Genomic DNA, 21,650 nt, shown 5'->3' with positions numbered 1-21,650 from the left:
TTTTATCATGATGTATAATCCTGCCTGTATGCATGTTCAACAGACTAGAAGACAGGAATAAAAAAATGTCACATGATACATCTATTTAAATAAATGGTTTAAGACACACATCTTTAAACAAGAACTAGTCTTGGCCCTCAATTTTATCACTGACATCTTTAAAATTTTTGATCAATTTCACAGACTGAACAGAAATTATTGCAGTGGAGTCATAAATCACCATTTTCTATTCATTGCAGTGCTCATGACTTAAAATTAACAAAGCCTTATTAAGAGCAGTGGTTGCTGAGGCTTCTTCTATTAATCAAGCTCAGAACAATTCACTGGTTGCTCCGATAATTTCGGTCTCCATCCCACTCTTGCTCTTATGGAGAATATGATTGATGGCAGTCTTACCGTTAAGTGCCCTTCATGATGATCAGGGAAATGTATGAATAAATACTCTGTGGCTACCAACTGCATTATGGAGTCACCCAGGAATTCCATCCTCTGGTTGTGGCCTCTGAAAAATGAGACATCAGTGCAGCAAAATCAATAAGCACTCATGAGGAAAAAACCAAAACCAGCATGCACACACAAATTAAAATGAAGAGTGATCTGAAAGTGAGCCTTGCTCATTTCCAAACACATTTAAGACAATTTTTCAGTGTTAATCAGGTGAGATGGAAACACAGCTCATTACAGTAGTAACACCAACTTAGGCAAAAAGCAAAGTGGGATAGCTACAAATAAATGCAATCATTAGATTACAGATCACAGAGAAAATGAAGGAGAAAAGCAGTTAACATCAAATCTGTATTGGGATAAGATCTCTATCTCAAACTTGTTTTAAGAAAATGAACTAATGAATGCAATACTTCAACAGAGAAAAATGTCCATTCACAAGAAAGAAAAGGATCAGGTTTAAACTCATACAAGATCCTGGAGAGGGTAAGCACTGATATGAAGTTTAACAAGGGCAAGTGCCAGATTCTCTGTCTAGGACAACCCCAGTTGTGGGTATAAAGTGGAGAATGAGATGTTGGAGAGCTGCACTGTGGAAATGGACCTGGGGGACCTGGTCAATGGCAATTTGAACATGAGTCAGCAGTGCCCTGGCAGCCAGGAGGGCCAAGTGTGTCCTGGGGGCATCAGGCACAGCATGGCCAGCTGGGAAAGGGAGGGGATTGTCCTGCTCTGCTCTGGAGCAGCCTCACCTCAAGTGCTGGGGCCAGTTTTGGGTGCCACAGTATAAAGACAACATTAAGCTGTTAGAGAGTGTCCAAATGTGAGCAACTGTGATAGTGAAAGGTCTTGAGGTAAAGCTGTTTGAGGAGCAGCTGAGGTCACTTTGTTCAGCTCGGGGGGACTAGGGGAGACCTCACTGCAGAGGGGAATGGAGGGGCGGGTGCTGTTCTCTTCAGGGAACAGGGAGACAGGGCTCAAGGAAACAGCATGGAGCTGAGTCAGGAGAGGTTTAGGCTGGATATCAGAAAGAGGTTTTTCACCCAGAGGGTGGTTTAACACCGGAAAGGCTCCCCAGGGAAGTGGTCACAGCACCAAGCCTGTCTGAGTTCAGAAGTGTGTGGACAACACTCTCAGGCACAGGGTGTAATTCCAGGGGGGGCTCTATGCAGGGCCAGGAGTTGGACTTGATGATCCCAATGGGTTCCTTCCAACTCAGCATATTCTGTAATACTGTTTGCTTGAAAACAGGGCCTGGAAGCTTTGCAAGCAACAGAACACAAGGGCTGTGCTTGGATCAAAGAGTGTAATTTTACTTCTTTTCTCTGCCCAAACGTACCTCCAGGTATGTTTTGCTAAGATCTCAGGAGTGAAGTACAAGTATCAGTCATGCAAAAAGCTCAAAATAAACACCAGGATAGGTCTCTAACACCTTCTACAGTCTTTCCCAAGATATTTGCTACTGATTACTGTCAGAGGTGGCACACTGAGCCAGGTGGGCTGGCTGCTCTATTTCAGGAAATAAATGTAACATAGTTTGTTTACAAACTAGGCAATCTGAAATACTCTAACAGAAGGGCCAACAGAGCTACATGAGGACTCTTGTCATGTACTCACAGAGTCAGATGGTTAAAGCCTACTGTCCTCAGAGTGAATGCACGTGCTAGAAGTCGAACGTGAGTAAAGATGACTCCAATTGCCTCCTCAAACTCCGTAAGCTTTTGAAGAACTGGAGAGGTCTCAATGAGTTGCCTGTCAGTATTGGACTCCTGCAGCTGCAAGAAAAATGAAGTGTAAGTAATGACAAACTCAGACTGCTGCAGAAATTTTCAGAGAAAAGCAAGCATTCTTTAAATCAAGGGCAAAGAATACAATGAACAAGTTCCATGGACAGCTGAACTGAGAAAACCACATTTCCTCTGCCTTTTGGTCTTGAGTAATTACAAGCCAAGGAAAAGATGAGCTCTGATGTATGCTTCTTTAACAGCTGAGGCATTTAAGCCCATCACTTGCATGTCTCTACATGTGGATGCATTGTAGCATAATACAAACTTTCACAAAATATGTACAATTGTATATTTATTTTCTAACATTATCACATTGTTTGCAACTGAGCAACACATTCAAAAATTATTAGAATAGGGCTGGCAGACTGACAGCATGTCAAGATGAGACAAAATCCCAATCAATTTCTTCTACTTCCCTTAAGTATCAAAAATCAAGAATAAATACTTTAAATATGAAATTTAAAAGGGCACACTAACACAAGAAAGTTAAAATTATTGCTTTGGGTCAATATCTTTTTTTATCAGTTTCTTGTCTGATGTCCTTATTGTGATGACACTGTTAAATGCCTTTGTGGAGCTGGGAAATGGCTTAAGCATTTCCTCTACCCATTCTGACCATCTCTTTGGTATAGTAATGTTTTAGAGAAAGAATTACCAGAAGGATGCCTAAAAGAAAACTAAGAATAACAACAGATTTTTAAACTGGCATCGAAATAATTTTTGGTTTGTTGTCTGCCCCTTCTCTATTAATTGATTACATTCAATTTGCCTTTTTTCTGTACAGAGCGTTCAGTTCACACTTTCATAGAGCTACATACCCTTGCACCAAAATTCCACACCTGGGTGATAATTGTCATTTTGGAGTTCAGCTGCATGTGGAGCTGAGACTTTTTGCTTCATCATGCACAGCCCCTTCTATTTACCTACACTGCTTTTTAAAACTCCACAGTGAGTCACCCTTGCATTCTCACAACCAGAGTGCAATTCTGCAGTCTGCTGTTGTCCCTGCTACTTGAAATAATTTGGTACTGTCAACAAACTGCCACCTCACTGCTCATCCTGTTCCCTAGGCTGTCAATGAGAACAGCCTGTACTTGAGCAAAGATCCCGAGGGAAATCTGCCAGTGATCACCATTCCTTGCAAGATGTGGTCATTTCACTCCTGTTCTCCCTTTCTTATGTTTCAGCCATTCCTTTTAATCTGGTAGGGACTGACATTTTTCATTGAAGTTGCTTTTTTTTACTGCTTCTTAAAAAAAAGATAAAATTTTAAAAGCCTTTCCTGACTGTCTTTCCAACAGCCTCTCAGGAAACCCAGCAGACAGAATCATCTGCATTATCATTGCTGTTTTGTCTCCTAAAACTTCCCATACATCTGTGAGGCAGGACTTGTCTTTACATGTTGATTCTTTCTGAGTCCATATGTATCCAGATGACCACTAATTATTTTTTAGACCATTTCTACAGACTTGGCTACTGCCAAATACACAGAACTGAAGACCTATAACTCTGTTATCTTACCTAGGGTTGTTTTTTTTTTTTTAATTGATTGGGATCTCATTAGGCATATTGTTACGCTGATTTTTAGTAGTTTTTAAAAACACCGTTTTTCAGACTAGCTGTGCCAAAAGGCAAGCCCAAGTTGCCTGTGTTTCACCTACTGGCAAAACCCCCTAAGATGGTTTTGGGATGTGGAAGAAAACAATTTTCATCACACAAGTCAAGGTAGTAGTAAGAAATTATATGCTTCCTACACTGACTTGCTAATTTCTAAGCAGAGCGCAAGTCTATGTGAAAGCAGGGATGAAAAGGTTAAAATTAAGTAAGAGAAAAGAAAGAAATTCACAGTAAGAACAATCTTCTTTGGAGCTGTGTGCCACCACGCAGGACAGCTAGTGCCGAATCTCGAAATGTTATCTTCCATTAAGAGTATTTTGTATTTATACCCAGAGGGAAGTGATTGTAAAAATTCTTCACATGCACTGCTTTGTTACTGAAGATTTTGCATGTGCATTCACTGCTCTTTTTGCAGCAACCTTGCACACTCCTGCTTGCACTGAAGACAAGGAGGCACAGTGCAGAGAGGCTCTGAGACTTGCTCTATGTCTGCCCAAGAATTCAGTAAGGGAGAATGGACTGGGACATCAATCTCCCAACTTCCAGCCTCAAACTGACAGCTTGTGAACCTGTATCCTTCGATACATGGAGGATAAGTTAGCCTTCAGACACCTTCGTAATTTTAGCATTTACATGGTATTAAAGTTACTGGAATCACTGAAACAACCACACTATCATTGCATGGGCACAAACACACAAAATCAAAATAGAATCAAATCAAAACTTTTATGGCATTCAATTAATATGCCTTCCTACTATTAAGGTTTCAGTCCTAATTTTAGGTTAAGAAAAAATGTTCATAGATTGTTCTTGCACCCTTTTCCTCCACTTTTGAGAAAACAAACAAGAAGCTGTCAAAACACTACCTCTCATTTGATTTACTGTACAGGCACAGTTATACAACAAACATGAGCCAATGAAAGGTGAATGATTAATTCTCAGCAAGGCAAAAACTCACTACTTATTTAAAAAAAGCAACCAAACAAATCACAAGCCAAACATGAAGGAAAACATATATATATTCCTTTGGCTACTCTTTAGCACAATTTCTGAGATGTCATCACAATGGAAACCTATGGAAAAGCATCCCTGAAAAAAAAAGCAGAACAGCAAAATTTATTACAGAAAGGGATACACTTACTTGGAGTGGGTGTAATGGATAATTAAGCCATACATCCCGCAGGTCCTGCAAACAATGAGAGATGCCTTTAATGCTCAAGGGAGTCATTTAACAAATTCCACAGTACTAAATAAAATGTCATTACTTGAAATACTGAACTATTTCAGATGCTGACTCTGCTTATTGCAAATTCAATAGTGCTGGCAAACTAATTTTTAAAATTGTGTATTTGCTGTTCAAACTGCCTGTAGTCCTCCCAATTAGCTTGTGTCAAAGAGGTGGAAAAATCCTTGAACCACATAAAAAGTGGTTAAAGGAAGAAAAAGATTTGTTTAAGCCTCAGGACTAACTTTATTTGCAAGTACTCCTCAGTAGCAAGTTTGACTTCTCCAAAGGAAAGGACTGAAAAAGAAAAAAAAAAAAATCTCACTTATTTTCTTCTATTTCATAAAGGCTTCTTTCACTACAGCCACCAAGCAGCAAATAAACAGTGACTTACAATAGGCTTCGAAATACTTTTATTTCTAATAAGCTTTGTCATTTCACTGACTTAAAGGAAGGAAAATAATACACAATTCATCCTCTCACCACTGCCATGTGTGTTGTCCCAGCAGTGGGTACTTTCCTTCACCTTTATACAGAACATGTTCTAACTAACAGCCATCTAAGATACAGCCTGATCTATTCTTGCACACTGTAATTGTGCAATTGGCTAAATGCTGAATGAAACACCCTCCTTTTTTTTTTCTCTCCAAACATATGTTTAAAGCTTTTAGGGAAGGATGATTTAATTGATGAAACGGAATAGTTGCTCGACAAGTGCATCATTCCCTCAGAGCCAAACACCTGGATCTGCAGCACCCATTCATGTTTTCAGAGCAGCACTCTGAATAGAAGCTGTCAGGTTTCCCACACCAGCCACCCTTTCCCTACCCAAGTCAAGCAACCCAAAGCACACCTGAGAAAATACCATAATTTTTTTGCCTGGATCAGTAGGGCTTGCTGTTTTAATTCAATTTCCAGGAACTGCATAAAACAGTATTTCTGTTCAGTTGTGATCCTTAAGTAAAACAATGGAGACAAAAGCACATCAAGTTCTTTTTGAACTGGAAATCAAATCATGTAAGTACATAAATACCTTTTCATTGAAGAGCAAACGTCCAAATAATTGTTTTGCTTCTTCTAGGCTTCCCTCTAGATAAACAGCTCCTACATGAGGGGACCAATATGTCAAAGGTCAATAATGCAATTAGCACTCAGAAAATTACTAAGCATGAGAAAGTCAAAGATCTTGGACTTCTTCATCTCCAACACATTCATTTTTAAAAGCATGCTTTCTGTAGCAACACCTGTTTTCTGGAAAAATTTAAAGCACATTAAACACCAGTGTAAATCAACAGTCATAAAATGCAAAGAAAAACCTGATATAATTATATCAGTGATAGAAAATTATACATCCAAAGAGCAAAGTTTATACAAATTAACCTATATTTCCAGAAGTACTTTCCAGTAAACAGCTAACTAGACAATTGTGCTGGTTTAAGCTAGCACAGTGCTCATTTTCTTCACAGTGACTGTACAGGGATACATTTTCCATTTTTGCTGGACAGAGGTTGATAAAACAGAGATGCTTTTGTTATTGCTGAGTAGGGTTCACACAGAGTCAAGGCCTTTTTTGCTTTTGGTATTGCCACACTGGAGAGGATACTAAGGGGTGCTTGGGACATTGGGAAGAAACAGTCAGGACAAACTGACCAAAGGGATATTCCAGACTGTATGACATCATGCTCAGTATATAAACTGCAGGGAAGAAGGAGGAAAGGGTTGTGTTGGGAGTGATGGTGTTTGTCTTCCCAAGTCACCATTATGTGTGACAGGGCCCTGCTTTCCTGGAATGGCTGAACAGCTGCCTGCCTATAGGAAGCAGTGAAATGATTTCTTCTTTTGCTTTGCTTGTTTTCCCCGTGAAACCATCTTTATCTCAACCCATGACTTTTCCAGCTTTTATCCTTTTGATTTTCTCCTCAATCCCACTGGTGGAGGAGTGAGTGAGCACTGCGTGGGGCTTGGCTGCTGGCTGGGGATAAACCACAACAACATTTGCAGATAGGGAAACCCATGAAATGAATTTCAATAACTAACAAACAATTACCATTTATTCTATACTTGCAATAAGATTACATTGCATATAAATGATGTGTTGGGACTATTGCAAAGCTCAAGGTCTTCCTTGAGCCTGCTTCCTTACTGGTACCACAATAATTTATTGTCTGAGCTGGAAAGGGCATCTCTGCATGTCTCAGTTTCTGAAGATCATGTTTGTTTTTTTTTTAAACTTCACACACAGCTCTCTCCACATGTCCATCAGTAACAAGCTCTGCAAAACTTCACATATTTTCCTGTGTACCCTATATACTCTATATCTGCACAGGCACTTCTTAAATTAGTATCAACATTTTGTCCTCTAATGTGTTTTACAGGAGAACTTCTGAAAATCTCAAACTTGTTATTGTAAGCATAAAAGCAAATGGAATACACAGCTACATCAAGAACACAGAGAAAGAACGTGATTTGCCTTGCCTTTCCCTTCCCCTTTGATTCCTCATTAGGCCAACTACTTTCTTTGGACTCTTCAAAGAACAGTTTGGGGGTTTATAAGACTAATCTGGAAGAAGAATATTATGAGAGCACAAAATTTTAAACAATTCCTAGGCAGCCTGCTCATACTTCTGTTTTTTATGTTCATCACAGGGACTTCGTGATGAAGCACCAGACTTTGTAGAAGAGCCTCAAAGTAGGAGCTCCAGACCCTACATGTACTTTTATAGTCCCTTAACAAGCTCCCACATTTTAGCTACAGCACTGAAAAAATCTTATTGCTCAATTAACTTGCTGAATAGCTTTGTATTAGAGGTTAAATAGCAAGCCTGCTCTCTCAGCAAATCTCAATGCTTGCCAAATAGTTCTCATCACTACATCCTAGACAAGCTGAAGCCTATGAACAAAGACACAGATACATATCTAGTGTTCCTCTTCTGTTTGCTTTTTATTTTTAAATTAAAGATCAAAGCATTCATGGAAAGCAAAACAGAGTTAAAAAGAAAACTCTTATTTCTTGATAAGAGGAAATGCAATCTGGCCCAAGGCAGAATTCACAGAACTATTGACAACTCAGCCAGCTATGATCTATTTTTCAAAGCAGGACAAAATACTTCAGGAGCTCGTGTAGTGCATAAAGACCGGTAACAGGGCTAAACCATTCCCACAGCTAGTAACTTGTACAGTACATCTTGATGAATATGAAGTCAAACCAGTAAGACTAACTTGCTTTGTGTACTCAAGCAAGTAAAGGTTCATAAAAATTTGCTATTTAAAATAGAGCTTGTGCAGATGTAACCAATGAGATTTTCACCCTCCTGGCTTGGTAACTGTGGTCAGGCCCTGATTTCCTCTGCAATATAAACCTATAAACCAATGCAGCCAGTCATTAATCTGCATCTTAGTGCCCAACAGCAAATTTGACACGACTCTCCTTCACCCTCTACCAGGTAGAGGGTAGCTTTTTTTACACCAGCCATATTGCCATGCTTTTTACCTGTAAGAAAAATGCAAAGACTAAAAGGTATTTCCTCTGCAAATTCACAGAAGGCTAGCAGGGCACAGATAAAGTAGTCTGGTGACTCAGTTGGGAGTGCCTGGTGCATTCAGAGAGCAAGCTGCTGCTAAAATTCAGGGCTGAGGCTGCAGGTCTGTTCAAGCACTACTGGAAGCAGTGAATCTGCTTATCTTCTGCCAGGCCACAGTGACTGAACTGCTCCCCTGCTCCCACAGGGGGCAGGTGTCAGGCCACGCTGGCACAGGAGAGGTGGAGTTCTGCAGTGACATGAGACAGCTTCACCTTCAGTGTGTGGAAGCCAGGACATGGAAGGTGAGATTTTCATGGTTGTACTACACACTCAATGTGTTTATACATGTGGCATACGTGCAGGAGAGGGGAAGGGACAAAGATGATCCAACAAGCCTTACTATTGCCTACACCTACTGGCACTGCTCAACAGGCCCACATCTCCTCCATCACAGTCAACATGGCACACAGACAGGTATAAAATGTACCTGCCCACACACACAAATGCAAATATCTTACCTATGAGGGCTTCAAAGCAGTTTGCCATAGCATGGCGGAGATCTGACTCCCTGCAAAGGTCTGGACCATGAGCATAGAGCATGAATCGTTCCAGTTCCAGCTTCTGCAAAACACGTAGAAAGAGTGAAAACCATGGCTTTAGAAGTACAAGAGTACCAGTTTAGTCATTCAAGTTCAATTACACTGTCATCATGCAGCTACTAGGTTTGAAGGAACTATGAAGCTTTTCTCCAAAGTTTCAGTTTAGACACAGGCTAAAATTAAAAAAAATTCCTTGTTTATGAGAGGTAAAAACTGGAGTGTGATACCATGGTAAAACTAGAATTATCAAACCAAAAGAAACTGAAGCAGAACAGTGAGGAATAGGAACTCTGGTAGATACAATCCATTGAACATCTGGCTTTTTCCTCAAAGACCATCAACAGGTGGTAGCCTCTGGGAACTGCAAGAGAAGGCTCATATTTTAATCTGCAGTGCCACCTAGCTTCCTTTGTCCTTTCAAAAGTGCATCATTAACACTCTTCTGTTGCCTGAACTATAGTTCTGCTTGCTAGTCAAAATCTCAGACAGTAAGCCAGATATTTTCTATAATGTATGATAATTCTGCTATAGAAATGCAGGCAAGAGCCCCTAGATTCTCTTTACATATCTGTCTTTTTGACACAAAACCACGATTGGAATTTTTAAAGAAGAGATTTATGCATCTTGCAAAGTTTGTATGAGAACAGGCTCTTCCCAGCTGGGTATTAAGTTTCTACTGATTAATTTCTTGTTAACTTTTAACTTCATCCTCCCAGAGTATGTTTGAGAGGTAAAGCTGGAGACTAAGTTGTTTGAGATGCATGGTTTAGACATGTTTCAATTGCCAAAAAGAGTTTTCCATTTTCAATGAATGGCAGCCTGTTCACTGCTCCAGAATACTGTGAATTACAACTGACAGTGTTCCATCACACTTCATAATGCACAGCCACACTTGCTAGAGTCAACATAAGAGTAGAATATTAATTGTTTTATATAAAATTTCAGCTTCTTATACTCATCACTTGCTTCTTAGTTATGAACAGCATTCCACAAGTTCAAGAGAAATTGAGAGGCTGAGAAATATATTAAGAGAACTGAATGCAATATGACACTGCAGGGGAAGAAACCAGGAACATCATACAAGACACATGAGAGGAAAATTTGGAATTTACAGATATCTAATATTTACAGCTGCACCTACAGTTTTAAAAATATTGCAATAAAATTTTTCAAAAATTGTTCTTGTACAATGATAAAGGCTGTGAACAGACTTGAAGAATATATGAGTTTTCCTGATGCAGGTTTAAAAATAGTATCATTAATTCAAATGTCAGGCAATACCATATTTGTAAACAAGGCCCTGATATGAAATGTTTCAATCAATTCATGCTTACCTAAATTAATAAAAAAAGACGTGGAAGAAAATGATTCTGTTCATTGCCTACCCTGTGACTCTCCTGAGAGCTGAGCAAAAAGATGATATGTTAGAAATCCTGCAGTTTTTGCCAAAATCCCAAGATTGGATAAGGTTGTTTAGGGAACTGTGTGATTACAGAGAGGAAAGATTGAAAACTTGAAAACTATCAGCAGCACACAGTGGACACTGTGTGCACATGTGTGGCATAATCAATTACATCAGAAAGTCTCAGACTGTTTCTTAAAAAAAACTAACAAAATCAAGAATGAATAAGGGAATATCTACATATTTATGAATAGATTGAATCAAGTTTATGTATCATATTACCATGCACCAGTATCATATACAGAAATATAAAAAGCTCCATCGTTCACAGAACTAAATTAAATAAAATTCTGAGGCATCTTAATTTTTCCTAGGAGGTAACACAACTCTTCTCCAAAACCTTGTTTAATATACTGCTGACTATTCTGACAGTCTACAGTGGACCTGAAAATGACTGCATAGGTTTTGGAGCAGATGCCATTTTCCCCCCCATATTTTCTAGCTTCTGTTGCCACGTTCTCCCTACACAGTCTATCAGAAATTATAAACAACATGTTTATAAGTTTGATTCTTTTTCTTCACTGAAGTTCTACTGTCAGCTTCATTACTTGTGCAAATTAAAGGCAAGTACAGGCACACCTTCAACAAAGGCTAAAAACTCATCTCTATGCCTGCAAAAATCACTTTTCCCAAAAGCATGCTTTGGAGAAAACAAAGTTTTCCATTATCTTTAAAATCTACTTTCAAACTGAAAAGGGTTCCTGCATCCCCAATCTTGTACACAAAACACAGCAAAGAAAACTGCCTGTCAAAGCAGGTGGTTCCCTCAAGAAGCAGTGCAGACACTCATAGCATGGGTGTCCAACACAGAGGCCCAGAGAGCTGTACCTTAGCCAGCATGGCCAGGTGCTGATTCTGTACGATGGCAGTGCGGTACGTAGCTAATCCTCCTTCCTCCAGAGTGGGAAACAGGTAGTATAAGTGGACACTGGCAAAACAAAAAGCAAACCACATGCTGTTAGTATGTGATTAAAGATGAACCACATACACCTGTAGAGAACTGTGCCCTTCCCTCAGACCCTAGTGGCTAATACGGGTGGTCCCTTCCCAAAGTGGAACTCAGCTTTAAGTAAGGTAAAGATAAAACATCCAAACAATGCCCAATCCTCTCTGATGGGATAGCACTGGCAGCAGAGCAGGAAGAGTGCTGCTTCTGTGCTGGGCAGCACATAATGGCTAAATCCCTGCAGTTCCCTCATCTCAGGTTTCTGTCTAGCAGCAGAGGGCTCTGCACAGCTGACACCTAGAGGATGCTGAGGAATAAAGCACAAGGGAAGCCTCAGCCTTGAGAAACGCCATGCTGTGGGTACACAGCGCTTTCAGGTGCTGCTGCTGCTGCCAACAGGACACCTATCTGTTTATACATGTTTCTTAAAGTACTTTAACAAATGCTAATGGAAACAAAGAACAGAACTCAACAGCCTGGATTTATCAAATGTGTGAAGTCATTATTCCACAACCAAAAAAAAAAAAAAAAAAAAGAAGTAAAAATCACAAGCTTTTAACAGCCTTTAATGGTATTTGTCATCATGCTAGCAAGGTTCTTCATAAAACAGAAACAAAACGAAAGTAATTCACTGATCCCATCAAGATCTGTGTAATGAATAAATGATTTTGGATACTTTCATCTATGACTATCTAACCCATGTCAAAAAAAGTTAACACATAGAGGATTTTCAACATTCTCTAATTAAAGCACTGTATGGCAATAATTATTAAAATATTTTATTAAGCTAGTACACAGGGAGAAAAATGCAGATGGATGCAAGATTATTTAAGGACAAAAACTGCCATAAAACTCAAGGCAATCCAATCAAGCATCATAATTCACAACAGCAGACACCTGAAGTTAAGAGAGGTAGAAAAAAAATCAGATTTAAATAGGTGCTTACATGCTCTATTGAACAAAAATAGAGCTCATTTTTTTTCTGAATCGAGACAAAAGTTAGCTCAGAAAGTGAACTGATGGTTGATGAACAATGACAATGAAAAATGCAAGACATTTTAATCAGCAAGTCTTCCATCTTATTAGCCTGTACTGTTGTATGAGAGAAAAGGCCATGAGTTTTAAGGGCAGTGGAGACCTTTATAGGCTAATAGTTTTTAATATCACGTAGCTAATGGCTAGTAGAGAACAGAGATATAAAGGCAGTTTTGTTGTTCATGTAACAAACTGGCTTAAAGAGCAAATTAGCAGTAAACAAGACTACACCCCTATTTGAAACAGTAGAACAAAGCAGGTGAAAATAGATTATAATCTTTACATTGTGCAACCTGTTTGCCTCTAGTAAGGTGAGGGAGAACAATGGAGGTAACTAATAATATGCTTGTATTGTTCACTGACTTCAGAATACTCAGGCCAGAACTGGAGAAATTTTTGATGAACCATGGAGGTTTTTTCATTACTTTTGAATAGACTGCATTTGTGCTTAACTATTTAAGTTGTTATGGCAGCTACAGCCCTAATTACTGGAAATACAAGGACTGCAACACATTCAACATTACCCATAAATGTTTCTCCCTTGCAACTAGACCAAAAGAACCCATGGAAACAAAATAGCATGCTAGGAAAAAGATCTTTCCTTTAAAAAAAGGGTAAAAAGTTCAACTTGTCTACAGCTGAATAATCTCTAACCCAAACCAACTGCACTCCATGAAAGAGAAACTCTAACTTTCTATTTTGTAATCTTTCTTGTTTTATCATGACCACTGGAAGAATTATCAAGAGAGTTGTCTTCAGGTGAGCAGGTCTAAATATCAGGCAGGACTGCAAACATTCATAGTGAAAGTAGACACTGGAAAGTTCAATGAACACAACACTCTAATAATAACATACAAAGGTGAGAACTGTTGAAGAATTCCCCATTTACCTTGTTAAGAACTCCACCACAGCATCTCCCAGAAATTCTAAACGCTCATTGTGGTTAATCCTGAAAAAGGCATTTTAAAGTTCACCATAACCTAAGTAACACATACTGGTTATTTACACAACACAGTTAAAACAGAAAAAAAATCAGAGTTGATTGCTAATCAGTCAGGATGCTAATTTTTGCAGCCTCCCACACCCTCTCTGGATTACAATCCTTTCCAAAACAGAGTAATAACTATGTGAATCATGAAACTCAGGACTGACACCACCACCTTCAAAATTTCCATATGTTCTGTTCTGAGCTATTGTCAAAGCTTCACAAAATGGGAAAAGGAAGCAGGACTGCTACCTGGCACTGAGGTCAGGTTTCTCTGTCCATCAGAGGGCACCAGATGATTGAAACAAAAAGCCTGTTCCAAGCCTTGTGCATGACGCTAGGGAGCTCTACGTAATTAACTTTAACACCTGCAGGGCAGGACGACCCTGTAGCAGATCGTTGCTACGGCAGAGGGAATAGCAACTTGGATTTCTCTAGCACCTTTAAATGCCTTGTTTTCTGTAACTTCCTCTGAGCTCAAAAGAAAGAATGGCTGCACCAGGAGATGCATCCAAAGATGCCATTAACTTATTAGAATCTTTTATTTCCTGTTTTCTTTCATCACTGCTCCTGATTTACCTTTGTTTTCCATAAAGTTTCATTTCCTTCAAGCCGTCTGCCTGCTTATATTCAAAGGACTAATAAGGGCAAGCAGCTGAAAAAGAATGTGAGCTTGTCTTTGAATACATACAAATTTCTGCTCCAGACACCAAAGCAAGTAAGCAGCACCATTTTTGATTTCACATATGATTGTAACAGAATCAAGGCAATTGCCACAGGATTTTTTTTTTTAATTCAGAAGATTCTTGTCAAGTATTTGGCAGCTTTTATTGTAATATTCACTCCTCCAACAATTATATAATTAGTGTAATTTCTGAAATAGCAGGCCTTTGTTATGGGCTGAAAGAATTCAAGCACTTCTGCTGTATAAAACAGTAGTGTGTGAGCAAATCTACAACACCTCTGTGTGGCAACATAACTGAAAACACACATGTCTCAGAAATGTGACTTTACATTTTTGTGTTATTTCATAAGAATTAATGCAATTTAGCCTTATGTTACCTTTAGAGGATTCAAATAAGCTTGAAAAGGGCATAGTCTAGATGAAACAGCATTTAGGGAACAGTGCCACAATAATTTACGCAGAATTAAATTTCTCCTATTCCCAAGCTTCTTTCAAAATGATGGCTCTTGAGTCCAGCTAGAACACTAGCTGACTAAAATACACACTGCCATCTAGCTCATGCATTTAAGAGATTTCACATGCAACTGCTTCTTGCATTAGCTTTGTGAGCTTTGTGTATTCAACTTCAGCTCAATATGGTGCCTGTGGCTGTAAACCACATCTTAAACTATATTTATACTCACAAAATTCTTAGTGGTCATTTACAGATTATTGCATTAAAACATTAATGGGTTTTGCATCTGTCTTTAAATTGGAATAGTAAATCAGCAAAGCCCATGCTCAGCACCACACTCCTGTTAACAAGGTGCCATGCCAGGAAGGTGCTACTGTGAGAAAACATGATGAAGAATCCAATTTATAGCACTGATAACAACAACAACAAATCTTTATTCTGCAGAAAGCAAAAAGGTAGCCTTTTAGTCCTCCTCATTTCAAGGATCAACAAAAATGATAGAATTATCTGTTAAAACCTTCCTCAGAGATTTTCTGCAGGCATGACCAAACATTTACTATGTCACTGCTAATGGAGGCTCAGCACACCTTCATAATATAAAAGTCAATTCAAAATTACTTTTCACTTCAACTATTTGCCAAAGCTGCTGCCGACAGTAAGTTGGTTGTTTCTATTAAATATCTCCCACTGCAGCAGCTTCCCTATTTGCAAACAACTATTTTCATTACCTGGAAGGAGCTGGATCATCCTGTCCCAAACGGGACATAATATTTATCAGGGTGTTTATCCCTAAAAACATAAACAATGCACTATTAAGTAAACAGACACTAATTCACTTTGAATAAATGTAGAAAACAATTACTCAAAATGTTACTTTGTAATTGCTGTACACAAGATTATCCTGTTATTTACAGGGCTCATTACATAAAGTATAATCCTTACCAATGCTCTCTGCCTAACTGACCACAGTCCCATAACAACATTATTGAATTTCTGCACTCAGGCAGCCAGATAAATACCACCTTTGCATGAAAAGGACATTCTAAACATTACATAAGCAACAAATAATTTACTTCATTATCACTGAATATACTTTAAAAAGGGGTGAGGAATATTTTGCAGCAGACAGACCACACATTCACATTAGTAAGAAACATTTACAAAATATATTCCAGTTTGTTCACCATGTTAAGCAGCAAATTAAGAAAACTGTACTTGCCAAAAATCTAAGCAAATACATCCTCCCATTTATTACCCTTGCTTGTTCTCAGCTCTTTACTTGCTGACTAATTTGCAAAATCCAGTCTTTTAGAAAGACCTCACCAGTGTCTGCATATAATCATTGAAATCTTCTACTAAAGGCATCTCTCAAAAGAAAAATGGCCAAGGAAATGATAATGGAACAAAGGGTGTTCTTACTGATTAAATGTGAGGTAAGAGAAAAATTAAAATGTAAGTGGTGTAAATAGCATACCTTTTTTTCTCATGTGTATATGGTGAACTTTTCTATCTCCATACTTGGGCTGTCGAATCCCACAGTTGGATAAGGAATTTCTGGCATGATCCGGATTCATCCCAAAATTTAAATGATGGCTTGGGTGAGTCATGGCAAGCTATAGTGTAACACATACAGGAAAAAAAAAGGGTTAAATGTATTTTTGCAAATGAAAGAAAAACATTATCTTAGACCAGTAGCTAGTAATAGTTATTTTTCAGTTTGAAGAAAGGTTACAAAGTGATGCAGTCAATCAGAAACTTGGTTCCAGCAATTTAAATGTAGGGTGAGCTATTTCAGATGTCAGAAAGAAGCAACATTTCTGCTCAATCATCAATTTAACTAATTAACTTTCATCATTTTTTTCTTTAAAGAAAAATTAGTTTAGAAGAGAAAAAGCATGAATTGTCAATTTGCTTTAAGGCTTTTGCTTACCAGCTTTGCTGACCTGATTTCAATACATTTGCTTATTTAAAAATATATTCACTCTAACACTGAACTATAAATATTCATATTAAAAAAATAAGTAATTAAAGGAGCTTCTCAACCATCCATATTTACATTACTTAAGTATCTATAAAACTCTCCTAGCTCAAGGAATGAAACAACAACAAGTACATTATTCTTGGCAGAGTTAATCACAGAAGAACTCTTTCCCTCATGACTATAGAGGACTCATTCTTCAAATGGAAGAGGAATGACAGGATTGGTCCTATTTTACCTATGTACCACCAAAGATTACCAAAAGCTTACTCTGCTGCTGACATCACAACTGCAGAAATAGCAGCAGTAAATAGAACTACAGCTTGTTTTTCAGAACTCCATCCTGCAAACTCACAGATTTTCTCCTTCTTTACACATACACAGATCAAAATATTGTGCATGTATAAAAGTATGTGCACACAAAACTTGCGTATAAAAAAGAGAGAACACTGGAAAATGCAAGCTGCAGAAAGTTACTTCTGACATGCATGCAGGACTGGTGCTGCAGACTGAGCAAAGACATTCAGTAATTCATTCAAACATTGTCTGTTGCTTTCTAAGCACAAAACTTAAAGAGCAAAATTATATTTAATCAACAATAAGAATTTCTCCAAGTCCTTTTTAATTCCTTGATAGTATTACTAAATTTGTTGTAATCACACGTTCTGAAATTCGGCTCCATCTGGACTAGATGACACATTACAGCTTTTCTGAATAGATAATTCAGTGTAATCTTTTTTTAACCTGCCTGTACTTTAAAAAGAATATACCATGATAAAATAGGTAACAATCAATGCAGAATTATACATCAAACATTGCCTATGCCCAAGCAAATTACTGATACTATATACATTTTTAAAAAGCTCTTCCTGCTATGGAAAATGTTTTTAGGTTTTAAATAAATGAGTGTAGGGACAACGCATTAAAAAGCACATTTGTTACAACCAAACATGATTAACACTTTATTTTTATGCTCTCATCTCTTTTTGATTAAATTTACTTGTTGGTTTGTGTGTTTGGCCTCAACATTCTGAAAGTTTTCATCAATGCATTTTTATCTTTGACATTAAAACAAAGACAACCTGCCAACAACCAAATCCTAGAAAATGCTCAATGTTTAATGTAACTTGCAGTAGAAAAAAGGCCTGGAAAACAAATCCTAGAAACCAGAGAAGCTGTGAGAAAAGACATTTCCTTAAAATAATTCAGGAGTAAAATCTGTAAAGAAAGACAAAAACTGCCATGTTTAGAAGTTAGTCCACTCGTTGGAGAGAGATGATGCTTACTTTAGAAGGAAGCTCTGAACAGAAGTCCCCATTTTCCTTCAGTAAACTCAGAAAAAAGTCTAAGAGGAAAGGGGCCACCATGCAAAGAACCAGCCTCCAGACGTAATCAGTTTCAAATATGCACTAACATAAAAGGCTGCTTATGTGACATGGATGCATCTAAAACAAGTAAGAACTTCTCCTCTCCAGATCCTGCTCTTGCTTCTTAATAAAAAAAATTTCATCATGTGCTTGCAAAAATCAAGAGCTAAACAGAAGTTTGCAAATTTCTATTCACTAGCTACAAATGAAAAAAAGGGCAATGTTTTAACTATTCTCTTTTGGAACAACTGGCTCTAAACACAAGAAGCAGGGCACATCCACTCATCTGCAGAATAACGTTGTATTCTCTATAAATACCTGGAAAAAGGAACTTACCCAGAAATGAGTACTTGACAGTCTTTTTAGTAACTGCATTTGTCTTGCTACACATTACAAGCAAATCCAGATCTACCATGGGAGCAAAGGTAGGTGAAATATCTATGTGAACAACAGATATCTCTAGAAGTCTCTTGGGAAAACTGCAACTTTCGGAAGATCTGCAGTACAAGCAATCAGGTCCATCCAAGCTGTGACAATGCCATGCACTTCATGAGCTCGGTAATATGGAGAGAAACCAGCAAGATGTTGGGGTTTTCTTTTCCTATCTTACCTGCAGCAAGCACCTATCTCGAAAAGTGTAGCCTATCAATTTGTCCAAGTGCATCAGACACTGATGGTAGCGGACATGGTGGGTGAGGACAGGAAGCATCATTGCATGCTGAAAAAACAAATGCAATAAGCAAAATCATTCAAATTTACTGTACAGAAAATTCAGCTGACTGAGCTAAAAATACAAACACTTCCCAATTGTTACAATTCTAGTTTACTGTTTTGGTTTAAATAAGAAAAAAAAAATCATAGTTTCCCATACTTCACTTACTAAAGCACTTAATCATTTGTTTTTATCTCCACAGCCCCACTCAGACTAAAGAAATAAATATATAAATCCAGTCTTCTACTTAAGCAACTTCAATGAGGTAAAAAAATGTCTTTTTTTACCTGGTCACCTGTCACAGACATCTTTTATGAAAAATCCTTTCCTTAGGATTTTTCCTCCTGAGAAGCTGAGAGGCCTCAGGAACAAAATGTAAACAATGATTATCTGCTGCTGTGGAATGCAACAGGTGGATCTGTGATTGGTCTCGTGGTTGTTTCTAATTAATGGCCAATCACAGTGAGCTGGGTCAGACAGAGAGTCCAAGCCACAAGCTTTTGTTACAATTCCTTCTTTTTCTATTCTTAGCTAGTCTTCTGATGAAATCCTTTCTTCTATTCTTTGAGTATAGTTTTAATATAATATATATCATAAAATAATAAACCAAGCCTTCTGAAACAGAGTCAGATCCTCGTCTCTTCCCTCATCCTCGGACCCCTGTGAACATCGTCACAGTCACCAGTAACAGCAAATTTCAAGAAGCTATGACTGAATCCAACACTGTATTTGTACCTTTTCATTTAACACCCTGCTTCAAAAATGAAGAAACACTGCTTCCCTTCTGCCTCATTACATTAAGGAAGAAACACTTTACACCACTTTAGCCAGCTTTCACCAAACAACAGTAGGTACTCAATTTTCAAGTACAGTTGTGCCCCTTGCTTCACTTCCTTTTGAGGAAGAATTATGGGATTTTTGAAATGCTGTAGTCTGGCACATTTAATGTGCTAAAAAAATATCAGAAAGGTTGCTGTTCATCTAAGAAACAGACAATGTTCTCCTGTTGGGGAAAATATCAATAAAATTGAAAAAAACAACAACTCTATTTTGTAACAATGGCAGTCCCCCTCTCTGAGTGTTTCTAAGGAATTCTCCACTAATATTGACTTTGGATGCATCTGGGTTGAAATAAGCAATTAGTATAGTTTATGAGTAGAGTACTATAGCAAGTAGGATATCAACATCACAATTCTTGCATAAGAATGAAGAGACAAACAGGAGAAATGCAGGATTTGAAGACTTTTATGCATGTGACCATTTGTGAACTAGTTTTTTCTACTTGTTCCTATTACTGACATAACATGAATATATTCAAAATAAAGGTGTGTTTTAAGGGCATTAAAATCTGAGGGCTGTCATAATTAATTCAGAAGAAGGACCATGTATGATTAGAGGAAATGAGTATAGCATGGAGAGAAGCAAGAAAAACAAGCATATGAAGTAGATGACGTATAATTTACAGAATAAATGCTGTTAGAGATTTCTGCAGGTCACTAATGACAGAACAGCAGAAAATACAAACTGTTGAATGTTACAAGATCAAAAATTAAGACTAACTAATGGCAAGACTTTCTGTTTAAGAAAAAGACCATGAAATTCCTGAGAACTAAACACAGGGCTGGAAGGTAATGATAGAATCATTCAGTTTGGAAAAGACCCTTAAGATGATTGAGTCCAACTGCTGAAGTAAACTCCACCAACTAAACCATGCTCCACAGACCTTTATAAATACCCTCAGGGATGGTGACTTCACCACTTTCCTGGGCAACCTGTTACAATGCTTGATAACCATATCTGCAAAGAAATTATTCCTAATATCCAATCTTAAACCCCCTGGGTACAACTTGAGACCATTTCCTTTTGTCCTGTCACATGCTGCCTGGGAGAACACACCATCTCCCACCTGACTACAAACTTCTCTCAGGCACCTGTAGAGAGTGATAAGGTCTCCCCAGAGCCTCCTTTTCTCCCAGCTCCTTCAGCCACTTCCCATCAGACTTGTGCTCCAGACCCTTCACCGGACACGCTTCAGGTCCCTCCATGTCCTTCTTGCTGTGAGGGGCCCAGAACTGGACACAGGGTTCAAGGTGCAGCCTCACCAGTGCTGAGTATAGAGGACAATCCCTGCGTTGCTCCTGTTGGCAACATTATTGCTGATACAGGCCAGGATGCCTTTGGGCTTTTTGGGCACTTGGGCACATACTGGCTCATGTACAGCCAGCTGTTAACTAGGAACTCTTCCCTGGTCCTTTTCTCTTAGATGAAATAACCAGCCAATACGTAAGAAAAAGACTTCCTGGATCTCCAAATGGCAGAGAAATATAAAACCACTCCAAGCAGAATTAGGAAGTGTTATTAAAAAGTTTTAGTTTGTTACCATGTCATTTATTTACAGTTTTTTGGGGGTATTTTTAAAACATCCCTTTTATCTCCATATAAACTATGTGCTTCCTATGTGTTCCTTCAATTAATTCCTTCCTATAGAAGGAATTAATTGAAAAACAACCAAACCTGAAACTGTTTCACAGGACAACTGGGCTTCCCTGCCCCTACACTCCACTATACTGGACAGAAAGAGTCTCCTCAAGCAACACTTAACATTCTTCACACCAATATGTGTGTCCCTGCATTTGAGGACTGAGATACCAAGTTTCAGACTTTTATCAGCTGTGGTGCAGTGAAAAAAGAATTGAAAGACACCTGGGAGCACACAGAAAGACTTAAATTTGACTCTTTAAGTTATATTGACAAAATGCTGCTTTCCTGGCACTAACTGATTGATGGATTGATTCAATCAACACCCATCACCTTGGACTATGGCTATTGAATG

General features: G+C 38.3%; 1 protein-coding gene across 1 annotated transcript in view; it reads right to left on the bottom strand.

Moving 5' to 3' along the window:
• Positions 1-21,650, bottom strand: part of DROSHA (drosha ribonuclease III) — a 74,252-nt gene that overhangs the window by 13,729 nt on the left and 38,873 nt on the right. The window contains exons 18-27 of the mRNA XM_071453586.1: positions 18,716-18,823; positions 16,235-16,373; positions 15,489-15,549; positions 13,526-13,585; positions 11,484-11,583; positions 9,113-9,215; positions 6,107-6,177; positions 4,990-5,034; positions 2,062-2,219; positions 397-502 (exon numbers count right to left, since the gene is read on the bottom strand). Coding sequence (XP_071309687.1) covers positions 397-502; positions 2,062-2,219; positions 4,990-5,034; positions 6,107-6,177; positions 9,113-9,215; positions 11,484-11,583; positions 13,526-13,585; positions 15,489-15,549; positions 16,235-16,373; positions 18,716-18,823 — 951 coding nt within the window. The remainder of the gene's footprint in view (positions 1-396; positions 503-2,061; positions 2,220-4,989; positions 5,035-6,106; positions 6,178-9,112; positions 9,216-11,483; positions 11,584-13,525; positions 13,586-15,488; positions 15,550-16,234; positions 16,374-18,715; positions 18,824-21,650) is intronic.

This window comes from Agelaius tricolor, unplaced genomic scaffold (genome assembly GCF_023055355.1).
Source record: "Agelaius tricolor isolate 1412-34295 unplaced genomic scaffold, bAgeTri1.0.p SCAF_2, whole genome shotgun sequence".
Taxonomy (NCBI): domain Eukaryota; kingdom Metazoa; phylum Chordata; class Aves; order Passeriformes; family Icteridae; genus Agelaius; species Agelaius tricolor.
This window is presented reverse-complemented; position numbering and strand designations above follow the sequence as displayed.